The sequence below is a fragment of the Ctenopharyngodon idella genome, chromosome 1, assembly GCF_019924925.1.
Source record: "Ctenopharyngodon idella isolate HZGC_01 chromosome 1, HZGC01, whole genome shotgun sequence".
NCBI classification, from domain to species: Eukaryota; Metazoa; Chordata; class Actinopteri; order Cypriniformes; family Xenocyprididae; genus Ctenopharyngodon; species Ctenopharyngodon idella.
This window is the reverse complement of record NC_067220.1, coordinates 8,440,250-8,453,751: the sequence shown is the minus strand read 5'-3', so window position 1 is coordinate 8,453,751 and position 13,502 is coordinate 8,440,250. Positions and strand designations below refer to the sequence as shown.

At 35.9% G+C, this 13,502-nt stretch overlaps 1 protein-coding gene across 1 annotated transcript in view; it reads right to left on the bottom strand.

The window, feature by feature from the left end:
- The window catches only part of nrp2a (neuropilin 2a), an 83,189-nt gene that overhangs the window by 43,509 nt on the left and 26,178 nt on the right, over positions 1-13,502 (bottom strand). Inside the window, 3 exon segments of the mRNA XM_051890620.1 lie at positions 2,118-2,287; positions 3,347-3,502; positions 4,621-4,851. Of these exon segments, the coding sequence (XP_051746580.1) occupies positions 2,118-2,287; positions 3,347-3,502; positions 4,621-4,851 (557 nt within the window).

Sequence of the window (13,502 nt, the reverse complement as noted above, 5' to 3'; positions counted from 1 at the left end):
ACTATAATTATTATATTTTAGATTTATTTATGCAAAAAAGAATATAAACAATTTGTTTTTTAAATGTGAAATTTAGTTTGGTAGCCTAGGTATATTTTAATGCTGTTTTAATGACATTTTAACGCTAATTGCATATATTATATATTGCATATGTCATATCATTCTTGACTTAACTGTATATATCATATCGTATTTTATAAACAATTTGCAATTATAGTAGAATTCAACATAATAATGCATCACTGCCTAATTAAAACTCCCTGACCTCTACACATACCGGCAGTGCCGTCTTTGCTCATCTGTCAAATGTAAGAAGGAAACGCTCCCAGACCCTCATGCTATCAAGATCCTGAATGCAGGTGAGGGGTGTGGGGACGAACTCTGAAATCAATAGCACTGGAGAAGGTTGCTAACTACGTATTTCTCTAGACTGTCCTCATCCATCATCGAGCAGTTAGCATCACAGCAACCTTCCATGCATCATCGGTCTGCACCAACACAACAAACGCAGCGCTCAAGCTAAGGGGCGTATGCTGACGGGAAAGATGGAGTGCTCTATACAGGGTGTAGAAGGGCCTGGAAATGTAGTGGTGTGTAAATTTACCACGTGTGTGTGTTTGTGAGATTGAGAATCCCAGTGGATTAAAGGGAACGAAGCAAGGACGGAGTAAATAGCATATTTAATGTGATGCAAATGAAAATGAGGCTGTGACTGACAGAATCGTTTATTATGTGTTAATATCATAAAGTCAACGGTAACACTTAAGTTTAGGGTCCTATTCGTAGTATTATCTAGTTGCTTATTAGCACGCATATTACTAGGATATTGGTTGTTTATTAGTAATTATAAAGCACATATTAATGCCTTATTCTACATCCTTTAACCCTACCCAATACCTAAACTTAACAACTACCTTACTAACTATTAATAAGCAGTAATTAGGAGTTTATTGGGGCAAAAGTCATAGTTAATAGTGAGAATTGGACCCTAACCTAAAGTGTGACCAAGTCAACACAAAACACGTTTGCTATCCATTTTTCATTCATAATATAACATATTTCCAGTTGAAACTATGCTATGCTTTCTTTTTCTTTTTTTTTTTTGAAAGAAATTAACGCTTCTATTCAGCAAAGATGCATTAAATGTATAAAAAATGATAGTAATGACATTTATATTGTTACAAACAATTTATATTTCAAATAAATTCATCAAATAATTATATTCATCAAAGAGTAATGTCTGCAGAAAATACAGCTTTGTCATCGCAATAACAAATATATATATATATATATATATATATATATATATATATATATATTAGTGCTGTCAAACGATTTATCAAGATTAATTGCATCCAAAATAAAAGTTTGTGTTTACATAATATATGTGTGTGTACTGTGTATAATTATTATTTATATATAAATACACACACATACATGTATATATTTAAGAAATATTTATATATAATTTATATTATATATAAATACAAATATTTTGTATATAAATATAATACATTTTTGTTAAATATATACATGTATGTGTGTGTGTGTGTGTGTGTGTATATATATATATATATATATATATATATACACACACATATATAATAATTATACACAGTACACACACATATATTATGTAAACACAAACTTTTATTTTGGATGCGACTAATCGTGATTAATCATTTGACAACATATATATATATATATATATATATATATATATATATATATATACACACTTCTTGGGAAAAAAAAAAAAAAAAAAAAACATTTAAAAAAGACCATTTTGTTTTTTCCTTCACAATAAAACAGGAATATGTACTTAAGATGGCTGATTTTGAGTTCAAGTTAACTTTAAGGTTCTACGTCATGTCTATCTTTTGACATATTTTAATAGTATATCAGTCAAACGACACTCAGGTCTGTCTGCAGTAAATCCTTTGTAAAATCATTCAGTTCAGTGAGACATTTTACGTAAAAAAAAAAAAAGGTTTCTGAACAAATTGTACTTCCATCACCGCATCATTTTTCGATTGAAATATATCATCTAATAAATATGAAATGTTGTAGGTAATATGTCAAATGCACCAATAATCTCCAATGTGTGATTGGCTCACCTGTATGTATTCCTTGTTGCTGTCCTCACCAGGCGTCCAGGCGTTGTCCTCGTTGTTCAGACGGGCCTGACGGGGCTGCCAGCGACCATCATAAAATGAGGTGGAGGCCGAGATCTGATCGTCAGAGATCTTACCAGACTCCATTCCAAACGCATTGCTGCAGTGAAATGCTGAATGAGAGAGAAAGAGAGATATTAAGACAAACTAAAACATTTACTTTTTTACTTTATTTTATATATTTTCAAGATAACTTGGTAACAATAGAACATATTCACTTTCTTAATAAATTAATAAATGACCCTATTTATACTTTGTAAATTTCACTCAGAAATGTCGCATTATGGAAGTTTAAATGTGCTGTGAATGCCATTTCATGGAAGCTTGTTTCCGCCAATTGACAACGTTTTATCTCACAATACTGATTTTTTTCCCCCTTAGAATTGTGAGTTTATATTTCGCAATTCAGACTTTAAAACTTGCAATTGTGAGTTTATATCTCACAAGAAAAAAGTCAGAGTTTCAAGTTATAAAACTGGAATTGTGAGATATAAACATTATTTATTTATTCCCGCAATTACGAGTTTATATCTCGCAATTCTCACTTTATAACTCGTAACTGTGGGTTTATATCACAATTCTGAGGAGCAAAAGTCAGAACTGTGAGTTATAAACTCAGAATTGAGATATATAAACTTGCAATTCAGACTTTTTTCTCGCAATTGTGAGTTTATATCTCACAATTCTGATTTTTTTTGCAGTTACGAGTTTAGATATAAACTTGCGAGAAATAAACTTGGAATTGCAAGATATAAAGTCAGAATTGCAAGTTATAAACTTACAATTGAGAGTGATTAAGTCCAAATAGATATAAACTGAATTCTGAGAAAAAAAAGTCAGAAATGTGAAATAAAGTTGCAATTGCCTTTTTTAAATGTTTTATTGTATGGCGGAAACAAGTTTCCATATATTTCTGCACCACTAAAGCCATCAAACAGAATTACAATAATAGTGACTATTTCAAACAGGTTGAACACTCCCCCATCTGCCATTGGTCATCCAAATAGATAGTCCCGCCCCCAAACTCCACCATAGATCTAATGCAACTAAGTTAGGCTGGTGAGGATGCTCAAACAAACAGAGCAATGTTTTGCATCACAGTGTTTATCTGATCAGAAAGTGATACACTTTACCTTTAAAAAACAAAACCAAGAAACACAAATTATACTTACTGTCACTAACTTCCTTGTGAGTCATGTTATAGCGGGCAGAGAAACCATCTTTGGCCACAGCCATGTCAGTGTGGAAGGAAAGCGACAGAAGACCTGTGGAAGACTGGATCTCTGGAGGGATCTTCGTCCCACAGTATCGTCCGATCAGGGGTCCCACTGAACACAAGAACATGTAGGAAAGGGGAAAATGAGCTGATCCCAGATCAGTTAGAGAGGCTAGAAGCATTTCTCAGTGTGAAGTGGATCTGCTGAGGCATTGCGTGCCTCAGATTCCCCCAGATCCATGGATTATGAGCTTTCCTCACAGTATTCCTCTGATTTCTCCCCTTCTTATCCCTGATTTACTGTCCCTCTCCCTTGCTCCTATGATCCCTAGATGTCAGCACAACAAGAGCTGAGTCTGATCCCAGACTGATAGCGTGTGAGATGGGAAGTGAATAAATTTGGGTTACTGTGCTAGTAGTGGAGATGTTCACAATAGCATAGACACTATTTGTGGGACTTGATAAAAACAAAAAATATGAGGGAAAAAAATGCCATTCAAAAGTTTGGGGTCAGTAAGATATTTTTGAATGTCTCTTATGCTCACCAAGACTGAATTCATCAAAAATACAGTAAAAACAGTAACATTGTGAATTATTATTATGATTTAAAATAACCATTTTCTATTTGAATATATTTTAAAATGTAATTTATTCCTGTGATCAAAGCTGAATTTTCAGCATCATTACTCCAGTCTTCAGTGTCACATGATCCTTCAGAAATCATTCTAATATGCTGATTTGCTGCTCAAGAAACATGTATTATTATTATCAATGTTGAAAACAGTTGTGCTGCGCAATATTTTGGAGGGATGAATGGATAGAGTTTGGTTGGTGGGATTATGGATGGATGGATGGATGGATGGATGGATGGATGGATGGATGGATGGATGAGATTATGGATGGATGGATGGATGGATGGATGGATGAGTGGGTGAGATTATGGATGGATGGATGGATGGATGGATGGATGATGGATGGATGGATGGATGGATGGATGGATGGATGGATGGGTGAGTGGGATAATGGATGGATGGATGGATGGATGGATGAATGGATGGATGGATGGATGGATGGATGGATGGATGGATGGATGATGGGTTGGTGGGATTATGGATGGATGGATGGATGGGTTGGTTGGTGGGATAATGGATGGATGGGATTATGGATGGATGGATGGATGGGTTAGATAGATAGATAGATAGACAGACAGACAGACAGACAGACACTAACCTTGTGGTAGACCGTCCCAAACGTCCAGCCAGTCGTACTTGCATTCTCCTTCCCCCATCAGCAAAGGGTCATTTTCCAGATCAAAGGTCTGGAAGGTGAGTGTGACCTCTGTCTGAGGAGGAGCGATGATGATGAAGGAGCACTCCAAATTATGAGGGTACTTGTCAGGGAAACCGGGAGACTCAATCACTCCAGTCGGAGCACTGAAATTACGGAAACAGTGCTCGGCTCCTGCAACAGACAACACAAAAGAGAAACGTGGATTCAGATAACTCAGACAGAAATTAATTAGCGCTGCTTACTTTTTTTCATCAGAAAAAGTAAAAATCATAATTTATCATAATAATCATAATATATATAGAAGTACATAATATAATTATATTATATTAATACAACATCATTATATTTATAAGCCTTAAAATGACTCATAATATATATTTTACACCTCATTTAATCAGCTTAGCACAATATGTAAGCATTCATCTTTAGCTCAGAATCGATGAATAATTTTACATTGTAAATTCAGTTTGCTAAACGAAAACAATATGTTTTTGTCAAAGAGATGCATTTCCCTAAGTAAGCAGTTGCTCAACCACTCGTAAACCTTTCTGGATATTCTGGTGAACGTGCTTCTCTTGTTCAGCGGTGTGATATCGTGCTGTATTCTGTGCATGTGTTTACCAGACACACTCGAGCGAGAGAATGTCATAAAATGAAAGCGTGGTTACTGATTCCTGGCCTCAGAGAGCTCTCGCACACCCCTCTTGCCCTCTAATTCACATTTCAAACTGCTGTTCAACCTCTCCACTCCCCTGCTCACGATGCCACCGTGTTTGGCACGCCATCTGAATTCAGAGCGGAAGTGAGGCGGCGAAAACAAGCGTAAATATGAGGAAGAGGGAGTGAGAGAAACAAAGAGAGATTACACAAAACAAACAAGACTAAGTGGGTGGCAGAAGATGGACGTAGTTTGTAAAGTATACAGATTATGCACGGTGCTCACCTTGAGCAAATGTGTGGCCTATGCCTTGCTCTCAAATGTGGTACAGACAAACCTATATAAGTTGACACTGGATCAAAGGTCATTGGAGGATGGACCAGAGCCATATTTAGGGATGAGAATATCATAGAAATGGCCACTTATGATGTTCCCTGATGTTAGGATCTTTATTAAGAGATCATAAGAATTAATTATTTTATTAAGGGGACAATATTTGCCTCCTGGAACTGTTTTTCAAGGGCAGTTGTACTTTTATGTGCATGGGCATTTCATTACCAAACAAATAAAAACACAGAGCATGCCACTCATTTATTATGTCAAATACTTCAAACCTATACAACACTTGATAAACCTAAAATATTTTAAATATATATATATAATATTTAAAATTTTATTATACTAATAATATAATATAATATTACATTTAAATATATATTATAAATATATATTACATATATATTTATATTTATTTACACATTAATGTAAATATACATAATTTATAAACATAAATTAATGATAAAATATTAAAATATTTTACTGTAATATTTAATATTATATACACTATAAATATTAAATAATAATTATAAATATAAATTAATGATAAATTATTACAATTATAATAAATTATATATAATATTTAATATATTTAATATAAATATTACATTATAATTCTAAATATATTTCTATTTATTTACACATGAATGTAAATATCGTAATTTCTAAATATAAATTAATGATAAATTATTAAAATATATGGTTATTATTATTATTATTATTATTATTATTATTATATTTAATATTATATTATTATATATAATATTAAATATTAAATTGTAATTATAAATATAAATTAATTATAATAAATTATATATATATATATATATTTTTTTTTTTTTTCAATATGCAAAAGAACAGCATGACCCTCCTGCCTAACATGTCTGTTTGAGGTATACAGATGGAAGAAAGACCTACAGGTTTGGAATTACATGAGGATGACATCATTTTTTGAGTAAATGATGACAGAATTGTCATTTGTTGGTGAACTGTCCCTTTAAGGCGCTCTGAGATTGGCTCCCGACGTCTAACACAGCCACTACAATCAGATTTTTCTCAGTAAAACCATGTGCAAATTACTCGTGGTCTCCCTTGTTTGTTTCTCGCACCAGTGACACCATCTAACCAACGCATTTCCTCAACTGCAATGTTCCTTGTGGTAAACAGCCTGTGTGGAGGGGTGCAAATTACCCAGAATTCTATAAAAAGAAGAGACAGGTCTTATAGGTACTTGTGGCGGCTGTCAAGAGGTCAGTGTCTCGACGTGTCTAATGAGGAGCAGTGGACCTGTGCAACTCCAGGCCAAATGAACAGCAGGTTCCAGTATGTTTGTGACACTCAACACACACGTGAATGACGGCTGGTACCGCGGTAAATGTATGTGTTGGGTGCACATGCTCACTTGAGCACAGACAAAAACCCCGGGAAGCCACACAAGCAGAAGGAAAGAAAACAAAAATGAGATGAGATGTAGTGTAACACACACACAAATGCACACACGCCTTCCTGCTTTTCAAAGCTACCTTCGCTCTGACGCTCTCCCACACACAGTGATGGAAATATCACTGCTGCAGCTTGTGTGGAGGACGGTAACACCATGCCTCCATATTACAAAAAGAAAGGAACCTATATCAAGAGAAATGTGGATAATTCGCAGAAAAGTCTTTTAAACTGACTGCAAATGATGAAAAGAAGAGCATGGTGGAGAATGGGGGTAAGATGAGCCATGTTTTGTCCTCTATGCCAGGTGAATAAAGGATGCAAGTAATCAAAGTATGATGATACACTGCATGGCTACTAGTGTGATATTGCATTTAAACAACAGTTAAATAAGAAACAACAACAAAGTTTCTTTGAAAACCCTCTTTTGTGCAGAACTACTTCCTTCCGCCATGGATTCAAATCTCAAGTTGACAGTTTAACAGTTGAGCCCAAGCCTCCGTTACTAATTCTAAAACGTCACTTTATAACTAGTAACGAAGGAAATGTTGAGTCACTTCATTGAAGCTTATTGTATTATGTACAGTAGGTATTATGAGAGAGAGATTGACTAAACGAGTGTATTACTGTACATGCATCTGATATAGCAGTCATTCTTCAGATTGATGTCCATAATATTATATACATTATAAAAAAATCTGTTTAAATGTCCACTGAGGAAAACGATATCTTTGTCTTTGTCCTTTTAAAAGTTAAGTGGATTTCCCATTACAGTGCTAAAACAACTTCCTTGTCCTGACTCACTCATAAAGACAGTCTTTGCCACCATCTAATGGTGTAATAATGTAACTTTCACTGAAGTCCATTTCACTGAAGTCCATAATAAGACCAAAGATTGCCCGTTTGATATACCCCAAATTAATTATATCTCATGTTTAACCACTATCTACATAAGAGCCAGCGGCAAATCCCCAAAGCACTGGCCGAGATGAAGCTGTTCTCAGTGGGTACATGAGCAATGAGTGGCCTGGAGCTCGCATCTGCAAAAGCGTCAAAACAAATAGTAAAATAGGCACTATGATTAAATATGAGTCACATATTTCATGTCTAAACAACTACATTCTCACCTAAAAAACTCTTAAAACTACATTTCATGACATAACAACAGTAGTATTTTTAAAAAAATATGCTGAATTTGCTCGACCGCCATGATAGTCTCCGCAAGCAGAGTGATACAAACGGTTCCAGTGCTGATACTGGGGGAATATCACACGGCTCTCATCTAATCAGATTCGAGAACCAGAAAGAACTGTTGTATAAATATATATAACTTTATATGTATAAAAAAATATTATATAATGTGTGTATATACACATATGAATATTTAGCCCTTTTCTCTAGTGCTCCAATCAAAATATTGCACAGTTTTCTTGATATGGGGTTGGCTCAATTTACCCTACTTTCCCTGATACATTACAGTGTTTTTTGAACTGTTTGGACGCTACTCAGATGATAAGATCATGTACTTTGGAGTACTGGAATACAGCACTAATGCTAGCATATAAAAAGTACATAACATCACCACAGTAATTATTTATTTTCATTTATATGACAGTGGAAACACTGAAGGAGGACAATCATAAAGAGAATTGGGACATGACACAGGACACAGGCCAGGTTTGAACCCTTTGAGGCACAAGTACATGCACAACCCACTCCGCCATGTCTTTTGGTAAGCGTTTGTGTCTGTGTTTGTTATAAATAAAGTTCCTTCACATAGTGGGTCTGGATGCAGTAGCAGTGGGTCGTCCCGTCAAAGTCCGCTTCTATTACTCCACTTGGCCGTCTGCCCCACACACTCAAACCCTGACATGCCTACCGCCACTGCATGACTGCATTGTGTGTGTGTAAAACGCAGTCACGGGGAGCATGCATGCATGAGCGCCCACCCTTACTGCTTATTAGTTCATGCTTATGAACACACCAAAAACAGTCTCTTCCTCATCCTCAGGACATGCCTCCTGCTGCGGTACAGTGTCTGCGGCCCGCCTGTCACTACAGTTGACCGTACGGTAATGGAGGAGGCGTGGCACTGAAAGGGTTAGTTGCCAGGCAGAAACTCGGGTGGCATGAGAGCTCATGCTCAAACGTGCGAGGGGTTTCCCCCCTCTGCTGTCTGTCGCTCGTTCTATCTGACCTCTTGTGGGACGACAAAGTCTGTGTTCACTCACCGCATTATTCACTCATTTTCACCAGTCGGTCGAGATCACCTTGATGTCAGTGAATCTCTGACGTCTCTGCTCTCTGTGTTTCATCCATCCCAGGACTTCCAGGATGGGTGACAATAAAAATAACACGCATCTATCTGTTAAATTGAACGAATAAATGGAAAATTATCATTCTGCTATGTTGAGCGAGCAGCAATTTTTTAACAAATAACAAATGGAACATTTTCCCAGAAGATTGGTTATGGTTTATTATGGTTTGCCAAGGGTTCTGTAAGATTAAACGGTTTTATTAATAGATTATCTGTGCTTACAATTGAAAAGCGCTGCACGGGGACTCTTACTGAGCTAGTTTAAGTCTCAAATCTGCTTTTGGGATCTGCGTTAGAGAAGAAAGAAGAATGGAGAACAGCACTTAAGCCAGTGGAGAACATGTCAAACATAGTTTAACATGATGTTTTACAGCTGCCACCAGTTTAGCATAGGCATCTGACACACGACATACTATGTAGAATGATTATAATACACTACTTTTCAAAAGTTTTAAATGTTTTGAAACATTCATTTGATCAAAAATACTGTAAAAATTGTGTTATATTATCACGATTTACAATAGCTGTATTCTTTGTGAATATATTGTAAAATGTAATTTATTCCTGTGATGCAAAGCTGATTTTTCAGCATCATTACTCCAGTCTTCAGTGTCACATGATTCTTCAGTGTCACATGATCCTTCAGAAATCATTCTAATATGCTGATTTGCTGCTCAAGAAACATTTCTGATTATCAATGTTGAAAACAGTTGTGCTAAAATAAAAAGTTGAAAATGGGAGATACTAAGTCATAATTATGAAAAACAGTTAAAATTGTGACATACTAAGTCTTAATTAGTTTTAAAAAGTCAAAATTATTAGATAAAAAGTTGAAAATACGAGATACTAATTCATTATTATGAGTTAAAAGTTGAAATTGTGGCGTACTAAGTCATAATTAAATAAAAAGTCAACATTACTGCATATAAAGTCTTCTTCTAAAGTTATCTAGTTTATTTTCTTCAGGGTTGGTATAGGAGGAAATTTGTTGCATCTCTTCTGACTGGCGGCTTTTGCTTAAGAGAATCAAAGTAGACATCCATCCATTTGCTCTCCATTTCATGCCAATGCTATCTAGGAGAAAGCTGGGTTTGCTCGAAGAGGTAGTTAGAGCTGAAGGCTTTAAATGTGGCGTTTTATAGGAGAAGAGGAAGCGAGACAGACGGCACCTGATTCAAAGTATTAAAGTGGCAGTAAATTCCACTGGGTGACCACGATAGCCTCAAGACCGCTTCTCCAGCACAGGTGGGGGGCGGCACTGACGTTACCCAGAGCGACAGAGACCTATGGCCCTGATCGCTTCCTCTATCTAGCGCTTTCTTTTGAGTGTGCACTCAGAAGACGGCAGCAGCGGTGGGCCCGAAGGCTGTACGGCGGGAAGTCTTCCGCTGTAACCGTAGCAACAGCATCAGAGTCATGTGACTGGGGCAGGAGGGGTTGTTGTGCTGCACATGCCACTGGGGGTAACAATCTGGCCTGACTAAACTGGGGCAAAGAAATGGGGCAGCAAAGGGGACTGGGATTGAGGAATACATGACCATGGGAGATTAAGGGTCAGGGGTCAGATTCAAACTTGCAATGTACACATGAGCTTTGAATTTTTATTTTTGGGTGAACTACCCCTTTAATTCCCAGTCCGTTTATATTCCCACCCGCTCTTTCCACACCTTCAAAGCGTGTTATACTCATTACTATCGTGCAAATTATCCTTCAAAGAGTGTAACTGCAAAATGCAATTGAATTGAGAGAATGACAATGATATTTAAAGCATTAATTAGCCAAAATATATAATGAATGAGCATACAATGTGCACTAAATTTTATGAATGACAGGCATTGAGATTGTGCAGTTATCTGTGGAGATTCTGTCCATGACTAAGCAAAGCATGAGCTAATCCACTATTTTGTAAACTTATTTAAGGTGTCTTGTCAGCACTGTTTAACTTTAAAGGTTTCAAACATGTTGTTGCTCTAAGCCAAACAAGCAGCAAAAGGCCAAAAAAACAAAATCAAGGAGCGTTAGTCAGCCGTAATGGCCCGAAGAGATCGTCTACATAATAGTGTGACTGCGTGTTACCCGAGGGTCTGCCGGAGACCAGTGTGGGATTTCTGCATGAACGTGAACGAGGGTTTGATGTTTTCGCTCCCAGTGCTGGATAAGAGAACGTGCATTGGAGGAAAGTGTTCACCAGAGATCATTATCTCTACGACGCCTCTCCATATAAACAGACATAAATGCTGAGACTCACCCACGCTAACACTTTCCCACAATTCCAGTGATCGGAGCAGTTTGTATAAACAACAGGTCCCTCAAAGATGAGGGTTGGTGTTTTTTCTTCCTCATTTCTGACAGTCTTTATCTTTTAAAACCTGTAAAGTAGGATTTTCTGTACTACTATGCCTCAAAACCTGGATTTTAACAGATAAACAACCATTATTCTGTGGCGTGCAGGAAAAGGGAACAGTCAATCATTTGCCTTTAGCATCAAAGCAACAAACATGAAGATCTTACACACAAAGACTAATGCTGCCATGATGAGTTTAAAAATTATAATCAGGCTAATATTTAATAGTAACTTATATATGTAATAATTAGGGCTGTCGATTTAATGTGTTAATTTAATTAATTTGTTATGGGGAAAAAAAAATAAAAATAATTTTTTAATGCATTTAACGCATCCACCCCACCCAGCCCAGACCAAGGTCACCTGACATTTCATACAGTTGATGGTGACGAACATGATGCAGGGCAACAACTCACTGCATGATATAGCCTATAGAATATAGTTATATGCCCCTAAAATTCAAGATATTGGGGCAAAAATGCCCCTGTATGACTTTGTGTCTCATATTTAACATATACAGTCAAACAAAAAATTATTCAGATGTTCTTGATATTTTTTTATATATATTTACTAGTGGGTGCAGGACACTATAAGTAATTTATGTAAGTGAGGATAGCAAAATAAAGTAAACTGTGACATATTATACCCAAAAATTCTTCATACAGTGGACTACCAGTAAAATTGATAAAAATTTGGAACCAAAATGATTCAGACACTTTGACCTGACCACTTTTTGCTTAAGTGTTATCTGACATAATTAAGATTATTTTTTTCTGACACAGTTTAACTCTGTGATCTTGTCATATTTTATTACCATTTTTTTTAAACTATAGTGAATAAACTGAATTAATGAATGAAATGTTCAAGGTGTCTGAATAAATTTTGGTTTGACTGTAGTTAAGCAATATCACACGAGTAACAAGTGCAATATCACACAAGAGCTGTTTTTGATCTGAAAATCACGAGTGCAAATGTGATACTGATTTTATACAACAGTTCAATAAATAAGGAATTAATATTGTGTTAGATTTTAGACACAATATTGTCTGTTTTTCTTACCTATAAAGCCACAGCTGAACGATTGTGCGTCTCCGAGCAACACAGCGGTGTTTCGTTTCTGAATGAATTCGCGTTTTGAACGAATCGGGTGAACGAATGATTCAATGACTCATTCATAAAGAGAGCCATTTAATTCATTCTTGAATGAATCAGGCGTTTGAACGAATCAAATGAATGAATGACTTACTAATTTAGACATTTACTGCCACCTACTGTTCAATGAAAGCTTTTTGTAATGTCTATTTGATGCTTTTGTCAGTTAACACAATGATGACTTTAAATTGTCTATATATATATATATATATATATATATATATATATAATTACATTTATATAAATATATTGATTATTCTGACATGACTTGAAGTCAGCATAACACAAAAATGGCTAGCGATCAAAACAGCATTTACAAGTCATAAATCTATCTTCTTCACTCCATCGCTGCTACACCCACATATGGCTATATTAGCATCCCAAAAGAGAAAAAGCATATCATGCCTTTATTAAAAGATGTTCTTGGGCTGTCTCTGGTTAGTGTAAAATGAGATTGTGAGCTTATCACGTGAGTCATACTACTAGAGTTAGCAACTGTATCTGTGGTAACAGTACCTGAGGGCAATGGTGATGATTTCAGCAATTACTGAGGTGAGGTGAAGGCTTAGAGATAG